Genomic DNA, 13,755 nt, shown 5'->3' with positions numbered 1-13,755 from the left:
TGTTTGCTTGATTCGTTGCTTTGTTTTTTTTGCCTGCTTCGCTGCTTTGTTTTTTGCCTGCTTCGTTGTTTTGTTTGTTTTTTTGATTGTTCGGTTTGTTGCTTTGTTGTTATTTTTTGGAGTTGTCTCTCGTTATACAACAACAACAAAATACTAGCTTAGATGCATTATATTATTTGAACTAATGCATATTGTTTACAAAAAAAATTTTCGCAAATGGAGAACTGACGATCGTACCAAAAAACTGAAGGCAGATGAAGAAGAACGTATTCAAGTAGATTTAAAGTCATCCTTGGGAATAAATGTTGATGTAGTGAATCAGGGACTGGGTACGACAAATGATGGCAATACCTCACGAAGATTTTTTGAGATTCCTGCTAAAACTGCCGATATTGTTGGCGTTGACGAAAACCTGATACATAGATTTAAAATAATATTAAATACAATCAATTGTCAAGCAGCAATAGATCCTCAAAAATTTTAAATTTATTGCATGAAAACTGCGATTTTACTACATATATGCCAATGACGGTACATAAAGTTTTAATGCATGGAAGTAAAATTGTTTCATCCTCTATTTTACCATTGGGCATGCTATCAGAGGAGGCTCAAGAAGCTCGCAATAAAGATTACAAGAAATATAGGCTCAATCATTCAAGAAAATGCGACAGAATTTCTACAAAACAAAATGTAATGCACTTGCTTTTAGCTTCATCGGATCCTTTTATTAATGGATTCAGAACAAATCCCAAAAATAAAACTTTTGAATTGGACGATGATGTTAAAAAACTACTTGTTAAATAAATAATTAATAATATATGATCATTTTTGAATATTTATTGGTATTGTTATATGGGAGGTGGGCGTAGTTGTGGGCGGACTTGTTTCATTTTTAGAGAAATAATAATTTTTATTTATTCAAATCCGTTTGACAATTTTTAACAGTCTAGCTGTGATAACAGCGAAAATATTGCAACTTTTGTGATTATATTATATGAGAGATGGGCGTAATTGTGGGCGGATTTGATTTATTTTTTCTGGACAAGCTTATATTTACAAAATATTACACTGTAGAAAATTTTGTTACTGTAGGGTGATTTTTGATTTTTGTGTTATATGGGTGGTGGGCGTGGTTGTGGGCGGATTTTAACAAAATTTTTTTTTTCATCTAATTTGGCAATATCAGAGATGTGTGCCAAATTTCAAAGCCCTACCTCAATTCCTTCTATTTTTTGCCGCGGCTTGTATGAAGCGGCACCACTGTGCGGCGTAGCATTCATAATTCAAGACTGCTATCAAACTATTATAGAAAGTTACTGAGTGTCTTTGTGTCCGACTCACAGACAATATGTTGAGGTTTAATTCCGTTGCCTTTAAGAGTAAACAGTAAAAATTACTGAACTAACTCCTGTTGCACCTTTAGTCATCAACGAAGTAAGTATTATATATACGCACATAAGTAAGTATGTACATAGTATATGATGTACAGGCTTTTGCTAATAGATACTTACGTGCCTTTCTTAATGGTGATTGTCTACCTTCGCGGTTTTAAGAATCGATTTGTTTCCATATTTCTAATGTAAATATCCCAAGAAACATACCCTATAAAAATTTAAACGACCTTGATCCGATATCATATACATATGTACCTATCTTTAGACACATTTTCCCAACTGTAGTGCATTTTTTAGTTTGGGAACGTTTCTGATTCTATAAAGGATATTCAAATATGAAAATTGTTACTAATTTATAATGCATCGCGTTATGCTTAGACAAAAACATTGTTGGAAACCATTAAGTTTGCCACGAAGTTTTTAACACCACGAAGAACGTGTGTCCGTCTGTATATACGAACACTAGTTTATCCGCTTTTCAGATATCGATCTAAAAGTTTGCACATATCCTTTTTCCCCAAAAAGCTGCTCATTTGTCGGAATCGCTGATAAAACTCAAGTGCATTTTTTCTTTGGCAAAGTATATTCATGAAATTTTGCGTAGATTATTAACCAAGGCAGCACTACAAAGTGCTTTCCAAAGTAAAAAACAAGCCTTTTTGAATCTAGCGCCTCCTGGGGCCGCCATCTGTATGTCGACTGGTGCGTTAGAATCAGTTATCTTTAGGCGTGTTTTATTTGACCAGCAAATTAAGCTATTAGCTTATTTTGTATGGAAGACTTAGCCAACATAATTATGTTGGCTTGTCATAAGCCATCATAGCTTGTAAATTGAACTAAAGGCATTGCCAGTTCTTCGCTTTTTTTCCGTTCCGAGCGTTTTATTTGTCCATGATTTACCTATTAGCTTAAGATGGTCAAATAAAACACGGCTTATATCGATTGACCAGTGAGAATTTCATGACATTTCATCATTCATTGGAAGTGAAGTTATTGCGTTTAAAGTGTCGGTATATTTGGTATGAAAATGAGCTTCGAACAAAGGGCCAACATTAAATTTTGTTTTAAAGTTTGTAAAACTTTTACCGAAACGTTTCAATTGATGAAGCAAGTTTATGGTGATGATTGCCTATCTCGTAGCAGAGTGCGCGAGTGGTTTCAACGTTTTCAAAGTGGTCGTGAGGACATAGATGACGATCAACATGTGGGCCAATCAAAATCCATGATCACCGGAAATTTCATCGTAACTGTGCGTGAATTCATCAGAAATCAGCTTAAATCATCATTGAAATTCATGGAAATGGAATTAAACATCTTCAAAACATCGATTTATCGCATTTTGACCAAACATTTGGTCTTACGAAAGGTGTGTGCGCGGTTTGTTCAGCACAAATTGACTGACGACCAAAAATTGCTCAGAATCCAACATGGGAAGGACATCATTAAAGAGGTCAAAAAAGAAAAAAACTTCCCTTACAATAGTGTGACTGGTGACGAAACGTGGTGTTTCCAACATGATCCTGAAACGAAACGCTAGAGTGCTGACCGGACGAGCCGAAACCCAAAAAATCGCGCATGGAGAAGTCAAAAGTGAAGACAAAGCTGATTCCAAGGGTATTGTACACAAAGAATTTGTTCCACCCGACCAAAACGTTAATGCGGTATTCTACCTTGGAGTTTTGAAGCGTTTGGTGCGCCGTATTCGACGTGTTCGGCCCGAATATCGCGAAGATGAAAGTTGGCGTTTGTTGCACGATAATGCGCCGTCTCATCGATCGACGCTTGTGACCGATTATTTGACCAAAAATCACATTTTAACCATTAACCACTCTCCGCGCGACTTCTTCCTTATCGGAAAAGTGCATTTGCCCATGAAAGGAAAGCGTTATGCAGACGTAGAGGCCATTCAAAAGGCTTGCACCGGCATACTGGCCGCCATACCGGTCAACTAGCTAAAACACTCGTTCGACGTGCTTTTGGACCGTGCAAAAAACTGTATTGAAGCAGAAAGAGACTATATAGAATAAAATAAATTGATTTTGCCGAAAAAACCATATGTTCTATTTTTTTAAGTCCTGTTTACTTTGGAAAGCACCTTGTATGATTCTGAACACATTATCGGATGTAGGATATAGTTGCGCTATAAACTGATCAATAAAGCACCTCTTAACTCTAAAAATAGCATAATTTTTTTTTTTTTTGATAGTATACCTTTACGAAATTTGGAAAAGATTATTGCTATTATACAATATCCGAACAAATTGATCATATCGGATCACGGAACTTTGAATTCTATCATATACTATTTAATAAATGCAATATGCAAATATATATACAAAATATGCATAATAAAATAGAAATATTTTAGAAAAAGGTATATAAGGATAAAAATTAGCTAAATTGCAATGTTTGCAAGGGAATGCAGACAATTGACCGACTCGAGTTACCTTACTCGTGTCGCCAGTGTGAACGCAATTACGAGTTTGGAAAATAAAAGTCTCTATATGTGAATCCGCACTTATGCATTTTGTTTTCTCAATGAAAATGATACCTCTTTATGTGCCAACATTATGCAAATGTTAATTGTTTTACATGACAAAAATGTCAACCGGTTCCTTCGCAATTTTCAATATTGAGCTCGACAAAATTGACCGATTCATTATATTCGTTATTAGAAGAAGTATATATATGTATATATAAATATATAGTATATATATACTCCTATTTATATATATGTATGTATATATACTTCTGTGATCAAACTGAAAAGTGAATTTTTGATTTATACTATACTTCGCATGTTTTTCGAATGGGTAATTTTTTTTCTTTACGTTGGTAGCACTGTTAGTGACATGTATGCTAAATTTCACGTTAAAATATTTATTAGTATTTGAGATAAGCGGCGTTTTGTGATTTCTTCGATTTTACTATGTCTGAATTTATTGAACAAAGAAGTGCGATAATGCACCATCTCATACTGCGTTGGTTATTCGTGATCATCTCCCCACATTTTAAAATAATATCGTGCCGCAACCACCGCATTCGCCTGATTTACCTTCGTGTAACTTCTGGTTATTCAGCAAATTCACATGACCACTCCGAGGACACCGTTTTGTCTCAATTGAGTTTATAAAAGTTGAATCAAAAAAGGCTCTGATAGCCATCACGACGAAGTGCTATGATGACTGGAAAATTCGTTGGCATAAGTGTATTCCAGCGGTAGGGGATTACTTCGAAGGAGATGAAAGGGGCAAAATTCACCTTTCAATTTGATCAGAAAAAATTAAAATTTGAATTTTTGACAGCCTTTGAACAATAATCATTAATGTACATATATAAATTTTACCAAAAGATGTGTTTTCATTGTTCAAAGGCTGTCAAAAATTCAAAGTTTAATTTTGTTTCCCCGCCCAATAACGAGTTTTATTCATGTAATTCGGGGTTTTGAATTCAGCGTAAAGGGACTAACTTTGAATATGTGTCTTTGATGTGATCAATTGTTCAAATAAAATATTTGATTGTATATATTAAAAAAGTAAAAAAATACCCTTTGATTGAACCTCTGAAACCCATATAACCCGTTAAGATGGTATAAGAATTTTTGTAATACAGTATCATAAAAAGTGATGTTTCAATTTATTCAATTGGAGAAATTATAATTTAAATTCAGAGAAAATTCATTCATGATAATAGTATGTCTGTCCGGCAAAAATGAGTTGAATCGGATCAATACTTCCTTTAGCCCCCATATACATAATATAAAGAATTTCAAACTATTGTGTGTCTTTACTCAATACACTTGGGGTTGTATGTGAAGAACCTTTATGAAATCTTAGGAGCTTTTATTTGGTCTGTGGCATGTTAATTGTATGTAGTCTTAGATAAAAATTGAATCAATACTACCCCCAACTCCCATATTCTGCTTATAATGTTTTTCCCGGATATATCATCCGATCGCATAACATCCGATCGCCGGCATGGAAAGACATGAAAAATTACAGGTATTATTTCGTCCAGTAGAAGGTCTTAACGGATGCCTTTTTTGCAAAATCACTGTCCATTTTGCAATTTATATGTCTTTGAAAGTTTATAATAGAAAGTTGACACAATTTATAACTCAAAAAGGGCTGAATTGATTTTGTTGAAAATTGCTGAAGCGGTAGCTTAAGAGTAGAGAGCCGGCCTTTTTATCTTTTTATGTTAAAAGTCAAAACAGTTCATTTACATATAAAAAATTATATTTCAAACCATAAGCATGTATTCAATATTTATGTAAGAATAATTTTAAAATTTTCTTACTTCAAAAAGAAAATAATATCACGTAGATACTGCCAGTGTACAGTAATTTTTGATTATACTGATTGTTGTTAATGAACAATAACAATACAGTTTTTTTTGGACACACCATGTGGAACCAGCAAGGCATTTAAAATATCACTACAGAAAATAGCATTGGCAAATGTATCGAAAGGCATTGCGGCTACATCGTTAGATGAGGGGCGGACGACGCACAGACATTCATAACAAACCAAACAGAACAAATAACATAGAAAATAGCGGAATAGTTGCAGTGTTGAGAAGAAGTTCAATCATAATTTAAGATGAGTGATGATGATATCATCGACAAGGCAAGATGCCAGTTCTAAATTCCATGCGAGTGGAGCCGCATGTTTGCACCTAGTATGTAAAAATTTGTAGCTTTTACCATGAAAATTTTGAAAACTCAAGCATTAATTAATATGTATGTATGTATTAAATCGAATTTCTTTACGAAGATATAAGTGTATGTATATTAGTAAAATTTTGATTCGTCCTTTAAACGGACACCCCTCATAAGCGGACAAAAATTGTAGAACCGTCAGTGTCCAGGAGTTGCAGGTTACACTGTATACTATATAACTACCTGAATGGAAGGATGGGCTGTTTGATTTGTTTATATATGTGCATGTTTAGACTATTTAAAAGAGGAAATTAATATATGTACGCATGTAGATATATTTCCATATATACATATATACGAATAACGAATATTTTTTACACGTACATTCATCATCACCTAGGTGGTAGTAGGTTGTTGCGAAATATGACGGCGTTGCGTGTGGTATTATTGATGGCTCTTCTGTGGAAGTTGTTGCATCCAAAGCAGTAGCAGCCGCGGCAGCCACAACTGATTTGCCCGTACTGATTCCGCCGACACCACCGATCCCAACGCCGCCACTGACAACACCACCGACACCACCGTTGCCACCGCCGACACTAACGCCACTGAAACTGCCGACGCCGATGGTGCCGCTGCTACTATTATTACTACCGACACCAACACCCAAACATGGTAGGTTTCTCATCGCAATAACATTATCTACAAAAGAGAATAGAAAAGAAAAGGTTTTATGCAAATTTTGATGTATTATTAGACATATTTTTATATAGTTTTAGGGTTTCTGTTTGATCTGCAAATGTGGGTGTATGGCATGTTTAAACCTCTCAATACAATAATATAAATATATATTTGCATACATTTTAAACTGATCAATCGGTGTTTGGCAGTTGCAATTAGCGCGAAGAAATATTGCTATTGCAACATGTTATTTGTAATACCTGAACCGAGATATATTTGAGTTACATCAAAATGATCAGAATGAAAAGGTGATTTGTTTTACGGGTGAGTTAAGTGATTACTATTGTAAAAATATAGAATCTTGATTAAATTATGTACTTGCATCTCTTGGTACTGTGAGAAGGTTGGTATTTCAGTTTGGCCCATCTGAACCATTATCACAAACATAAAATTCAATTAATCGAAAAATGTAAATTGTAATCACTAAACCACAAATCAAGCAACAAAACTTCAAATTCTGAATATAAAAATTAATAATATACAAAATAAGATCAAAGCATATAGGACATTTGTGATTTAAAACGCGACTCGGTTCCCTATTTTAATTGGAATCAGCTTAGCCATATCCGTTTGTCCGTCTGTCTATATTTAGGCGAACTAATCTTTCAGTTTTTGAGATATCAATGCTAACACAGGACGACGTTCATAATACATGTATTAAATCATGAATTAACAACTTTGCAATTTACTCTTTGTTACAAAATTCAATATAACATAAATAAAATTTAAAATTTGATGTTGATTTGCGCGTAATACAGATCTCCAAAAATGTTTTTTAAATTTACATAACATCTTAATGTGTTATTTTACTCTACGGATGAATTTACTTTAATATAATAACATACATTTATACATGTAACCTCAGCCAAAAAACGTGTGGCTGGGTCTTCTAGTGTATACATAATAAAAGTTCAAGTATTTAAAATAAACGAAAAATTATGGACAACAAACAAATGTGATATTATTTGATTTTGCACCATGTTACTGATTAAATCCAAAGCATTCATTGGGACCTTTTGAGAAAGCATTCAGAAAGCCACATTATGCTGTCAACAAATACTAATACAAGGTTGTTCTATAAGTTTTGTCGTTTGATAATAAAAACACAATTTTAAGATTCAAAATACACTTCATTATTTTTTATAATTTCCCTGCACATTAATACACTTGTCTGTGGATCCCATCCCTGAAGTGAGAATTCGGAAGGTATGGAAAATACGCTTCAACAGCCGTTATGACCTCTTTATTTGATGAAAAGCGCTTGCCACGCATACATTTTTTGTGTTCTGGAAACAAATGGAAGTCGCTGGGGCCAAATCAAAAGGATTTTTTCTTCCGTAAACCGGGTCCTTTTTCACGATTTGTATACCCTGAACTGGGTATATTAAGTTTGTCACGAAGTTTGTAACATCCAGAAGAAAGGGTCGGAGACCCTATAAAGTATATATATTAGGGTGTCCGTTATTTACCAAATTGGTTATTTTTGACGAAACGCCCCCTAAACTTTTAGTTTTCCATCTAAAAAAAAATATCACACCATAAAAAGCCCTTAATTTTCATAATAAACCTTGCCCCGAACACGATACATTTCCCATTGAAATTACATCGGATTTTGTCATTTTTCCGAATATTTTTTTTTCTCTGGAACTTTCTCGTTTGTAGGAATATTCTTGTACAGAATTGAATGCTCTACAAAAAAAGTCTGAACAATATTTCGATTTTCACATTTCATTTACATGTATTTTCACGAAAGTTGGCACAAGTTATTTAAAGCAACAATGTAATCTCTGAAGAAATTGTTCATATCGGTTAACTATAGCGTATAGCTGCCATGCAACTGAATGATCGGAAACAAGTTCTTGTATGGAAAACTTTCACATTTGACAAGATATATACACAAAATTTGGCATAGATTATTTTCTAAGGCAACAACGTAATCTCCGAAGAAATTGTTCAGATCGGATTACTACAGCATATAGCTGCCATACAAACTAAATGATCGGAATCAAATCCTTGCATGGGAAACTTCCTCATTTGCCGATATATCTTCACGAAATTTGGTATGAGCTAAAAACAAATGTAATATCAAAATAAATTGTTCAGATCGGCTTACCATAGCATATAGCTGCCATACAAACCGAACGATCAGAATCAAGGGCTTCTATAGAAAACTTTCGCATTTGACGTGGTATCTTCACGAAATTTGGAATGGATTACTGCTAAGGTAAAAATATAGTCTCCAAAAAAATTGTTCAGAACGGATTACTATAGCATATAGCTTCCATGCAAACTGAACACATAGTTACTAATAGAAATGCACTTGTGAAGGGTATTTAGCTTCGGTGCACCCGAAGTTTACGTTTTTCCTTGTTTTCATCCAACTGGTCCGAAAGGTTGCAATAATATTCAGAATTAATTGTTTTACCAGTTTGCAAGTAATCTACAAACGAAATTCCTCTCGCATCCCAAAAAACTGATGCCATAACCTTCTTGGCAGATTTCCGGACACGAACTCGTTTCGAAGCCGAACAACCAGGTTCACACATAGACCCAAGTCTCATCCATAGTAATGAATCGACGCACAAAATCCACTTCATCCTTTTTAAAACGCTCCAAATGTTGCTGAAATGTTCCATTGTTAGCGAATGCGGCACCCATTGTGCACACAGCTTTCTAAAACCCAAAATTTCAACTAAAATATGGCTTACACTACCTAATGAGATGTGTAGAGCTTCTGCTAAATCTCTCTCAGTCAATCGATGATCTTCCACAGCCATATCCTATATTTTGGCCATGATTTCTGGTGTTGATGCGCTATTTGGACGTCCTTAACGTGGATCGCTTTCAATGCTTGTACGATCACGTTCAGCAACCCATTTTTCTACTTTTGTAATTGTAGGTGAACAATCATTATATATCGGGTGATTTTTTAAGAGCTTGATAACTTTTTTAAAAAAAAAAAACGCATAAAATTTGCAAAATCTCATCGGTTCTTTATTTGAAACGTTAGATTGGTTCATGACATTTACTTTTTGAAGATAATTTCATTTAAATGTTGACCGCGGCTGCGTCTTGGGTGGTCCATTCGGAAAGTCCAATTTTTGGGCAACTTTTTCGAGCATTTCGGCCGGAATAGCCCGAATTTCTTCGGAAATGTTGTCTTCCAAAGCTGGAATAGTTGCTGGCTTATTTCTGTAGACTTTAGACTTGACGTAGCCCCACAAAAAATAGTCTAAAGGCGTTAAATCGCATGATCTTGGTGGCCAACTTACGGGTCCATTTCTTGAGATGAATTGTTCTCCGAAGTTTTCCCTCAAAATGGCCATAGAATCGCGAGCTGTGTGGCATGTAGCGCCATCTTGTTGAAACCACATGTCAACCAAGTTCAGTTCTTCCATTTTGGCAACAAAAAGTTTGTTAGCATCGAACGATAGCGATCGCCATTCACCGTAACGTTGCGTCCAACAGCATCTTTGAAAAAATACGGTCCAATGATTCCACCAGCGTACAAACCACACCAAACAGTGCATTTTTCGGGATGCATGGGCAGTTCTTGAACGGCTTCTGGTTGCTCTTCACCCCAAATGCGGCAATTTTGCTTATTTACGTAGCCATTCAACCAGAAATGAGCCTCATCACTGAACAAAATTTGTCGATAAAATATTCCGGCCGGAATGCTCGAAAAAGTTGCCCAAAATTGGACTTTCCGAATGGACCACCTAAGACGCAGCCGCGGTCAACATTTAAATGAAATTATCTTCAAAAAGTAAATGTCATGAACCAATCTAACGTTTCAAATAAAGAACCGATGAGATTTTGCAAATTTTATGCGTTATCATAAAAGTTATCAAGCTCTTAAAAAATCACCCGATATTTGTTCGTGAATTTCTTTTGGTGCTACACCTTCGAAAAATAACAACTTTATCTCTGCACAATATTCAATTTTTTCCATTGTAAGAAAAATATCGTAACACGGCGGCACTAAATGACTTGTAAACAAAGAATGAATTGACTGATTGAAATGAAACTTCACATAAGTACGTTCATATGAAAAATATACCAACAAAACAAAAAAATTAAATGGGCTAGTAGCAACGCTCTCTCTTATCGAACGGCAAAACTTATTGAATTGGTACCATTGGACTAGAACTGGTCCATTTAAGCTTCGCGCGCAAACCGAATCGATAATAACCTTTATGGGAAGTTTTCGCAAAAATTTGTTTGTCGATTACCATGGAAAATCGTCTTTTATGCATTTGGGTTAATGTCATGTCATGTTTGTAAAAGGTCAAATTTGATCATATGGCAGCAAAAACGAAGGGTGGGAACCTATCTCCAAAACTATCCAAAAAAAAATTAAAACAGTTCCTGTATATAATTTTTTTTAATTACGAAATTTGGTAAAGAGTTACCGTTTTTATAGTTTGAAATAGTAAAGTTAAAGGAACTGTACCCATGATGTAAGTGTTCAGTTTGTATAAAACGTAGCGGTGGACTCCAGTTTACCAAAATATTCGTTTATGGCTTAATTGAAACACCAGCCTCAAATTAGCGAAAATAAAATGGTTTTTACGTATTTGATGCCTATAAGAATGGAAGTTAATTCTCAGTCTGATGCAAATAATTTTCAATTATTATAAATTTTGTTATTAAAGCAAAATAAGCTTGGGAGAGGTGGATACATTGACATTTGCCTAACAATATAATTTGTTACATTGTAAAGATGTATCGAAAATGTTCTAACGGTCCGACAGTTTCTGTTATCTGTGTGGGAATTAACTTTTAAATCTCAACATCGTAATATCACTACATTAATCAACATGACCAACTCAATGAGGAGATAACATAATAGCATTAAGACATTTCCATAAATTCGAGAGAGAGCGCTAGCATATTATTGTTATTATTAAAAAAAAAAAGCTTCCAGACGCTAAATAAATACAAATCATAAATATTTTTTCTATATTAAGCAATCATTTCTCTAAATGAAGCTTATGTTTGTACTCTTTAAGAAAAGGTATGATTTAATGTCACAGGCTAAAATTTATGGTATACTAACTGTCAAATATATTGCCATTACCGTTGCCAAGTCTGTAGGTGGGCATTTGTTACCATAACATAATATTTGTAGGTAAGTTCGAGCTGATGTAGCGCATGTTTTGAGCTCTTGAGCTGTTTAAATTTTTATATGGATGAAACAAATTTATGTGGAAAATAAAAAAAGATAAATATACTTTTTCCTACAAATGTATTTCTTGAAAAAAAAGATTTCATATTCTCGGACTATAATAATTGTAGCATAAATTTTATATACAAATCAAAATAACAAATTTAATACTTTTATTAGCTTCACTTGTATGTATGTATGTAACTTTTTTAAATGATACTGAAACGTAGAATATTTGAGCGACACTGTGGGAAGGCGTATGTGTGTATGTATGTATGTATGTATGTATGTATGTATGTATGTATGTAACTGAAACGTAGAAGTTTAAGCAGCTCACCAAAAATATGCAACATCTATATAAAACTAGTTTTGGCGACATTTGTGTAGCATATGTACATACTGAAATATACATATGTAAAGAAAGTATACTTTATATAGATATATAATGTATAACCGCGCACCAGAAGAAATAATATCAAATAATGCAAAACATGTGACTTTTAGGTAATAAAAAAATTAATACTTATAATAAAATTTTTGTAGTAAAAAAAATTCAGATACTAGTTCTCAAAATGCCTCCGAGAAGCAACTGCAGTAGAAAACTCCTTTTTTAACTTTGGCTGTCACGTCGATGTGAGCTTTTTAAAAATTGTCACCGAATCTAATGGCGGAGAATACGATTTAAGTTATATTCGTTTATATTTCACAATATTGGTAAATCTCATAGAAGAAAAAATAGATTCTTTCAATATAAAATAAGAATTCATAAAAATTTTAAATACACAAAGAAATATTCTACCTACCCCTTACTTGAACCCCTCTACCTGAAAAAATGGAGCTTACCTACTTTCCGGGTCGACCACTTGAATTATAAGTGCTAGTCAAGAACAATAGAAATGGATTAACCCAAGTTTGTACCGTTACTTTTTTGGTTCCCGCGGGACATCATAAATATAATAAATATCAGGAATATATTAGGTATACAATCAAACGAAAAAAACAGTCGAAGTGTACGGTTGTGACAATTTAAAATTATAAGCGAAATATATTTACATAGATTTTCAAAAAGTCTGTGCGTCGTATAGTATATTTGATTAAAATCTTTTCATTATAAACCAATAAATTAATTTTATTTAACGAATTGTTTATACAAAAAACAACAAATCTCAGTGAAAGAATGGAAAGATCGTCACTTAAGCGAATTAGAGAAAATAAAGGAGAAAAGAAAACTCTATATAAAAAGTTATATAGCTAAGCAATCGAAAGAAGGCAGAGAGACTCGCTTAAAACAAATGCGTCAGCATGCAGTAGAAAACCGAGCCTCAAAACCAGAGGAAGTCAGAAAGGATCGTTTGCAGTAAATGCGTCAGCATGCAGCGGAAAGCCGAGCCTTAGAACCAAAGCAAGCCAGAGAGGCTCGTTTGCAGCAAATGCGTCAGCATGCAGCGGAAAGCCGAGCCTCAGAATCAGAACAAGCCAGAGAGGCTCGTTTGATGCAAATGCAGAAACAAAATGAAGAGGTCCGAAGGTTACGTAAAGCCAGTATAACGAGCTTTAGGCAGGCAATTAACTCGTTTTGCGATGCGATATGTGAAGTTTGTACTAAACGATGCTATAAACATCAAATTTTTAAGTGGATTGTACGAGTAGATGCTATAGCAAACACATATTTGCCTAATGAATTAAAGCAAAAAAAATGTTTGGTTGTTTGCAATCGTTGCAAAACCCATTTGAATTCAATGAAAAATATTCCACCATCTAAATCTTATTGGAACAATCTAGATCCAGGCTTTATT

The 13,755-nt window shown here is 34.2% G+C and overlaps 1 protein-coding gene across 8 annotated transcripts in view; it reads right to left on the bottom strand.

The window, feature by feature from the left end:
• Positions 1-13,755, bottom strand: part of LOC126766108 (paired box protein Pax-6) — a 164,824-nt gene that overhangs the window by 132,278 nt on the left and 18,791 nt on the right. For 7 of the 8 annotated variants that reach the window (XM_050483927.1, XM_050483932.1, XM_050483931.1 and 4 more), the window contains one exon: positions 6,439-6,753. The exons of the other annotated variant lie outside the window; for it this stretch is intronic. In XM_050483927.1, coding sequence (XP_050339884.1) covers positions 6,439-6,753 — 315 coding nt within the window. The remainder of the gene's footprint in view (positions 1-6,438; positions 6,754-13,755) is intronic. 8 annotated transcript variants of the gene reach the window in all.

This window comes from Bactrocera neohumeralis, unplaced genomic scaffold, assembly GCF_024586455.1.
Source record: "Bactrocera neohumeralis isolate Rockhampton unplaced genomic scaffold, APGP_CSIRO_Bneo_wtdbg2-racon-allhic-juicebox.fasta_v2 cluster11, whole genome shotgun sequence".
Lineage (NCBI taxonomy): Eukaryota > Metazoa > Arthropoda > Insecta > Diptera > Tephritidae > Bactrocera > Bactrocera neohumeralis.
Note: the sequence above shows the minus strand (reverse complement) of the source record. Positions and strands in the feature narration are given on the sequence as shown.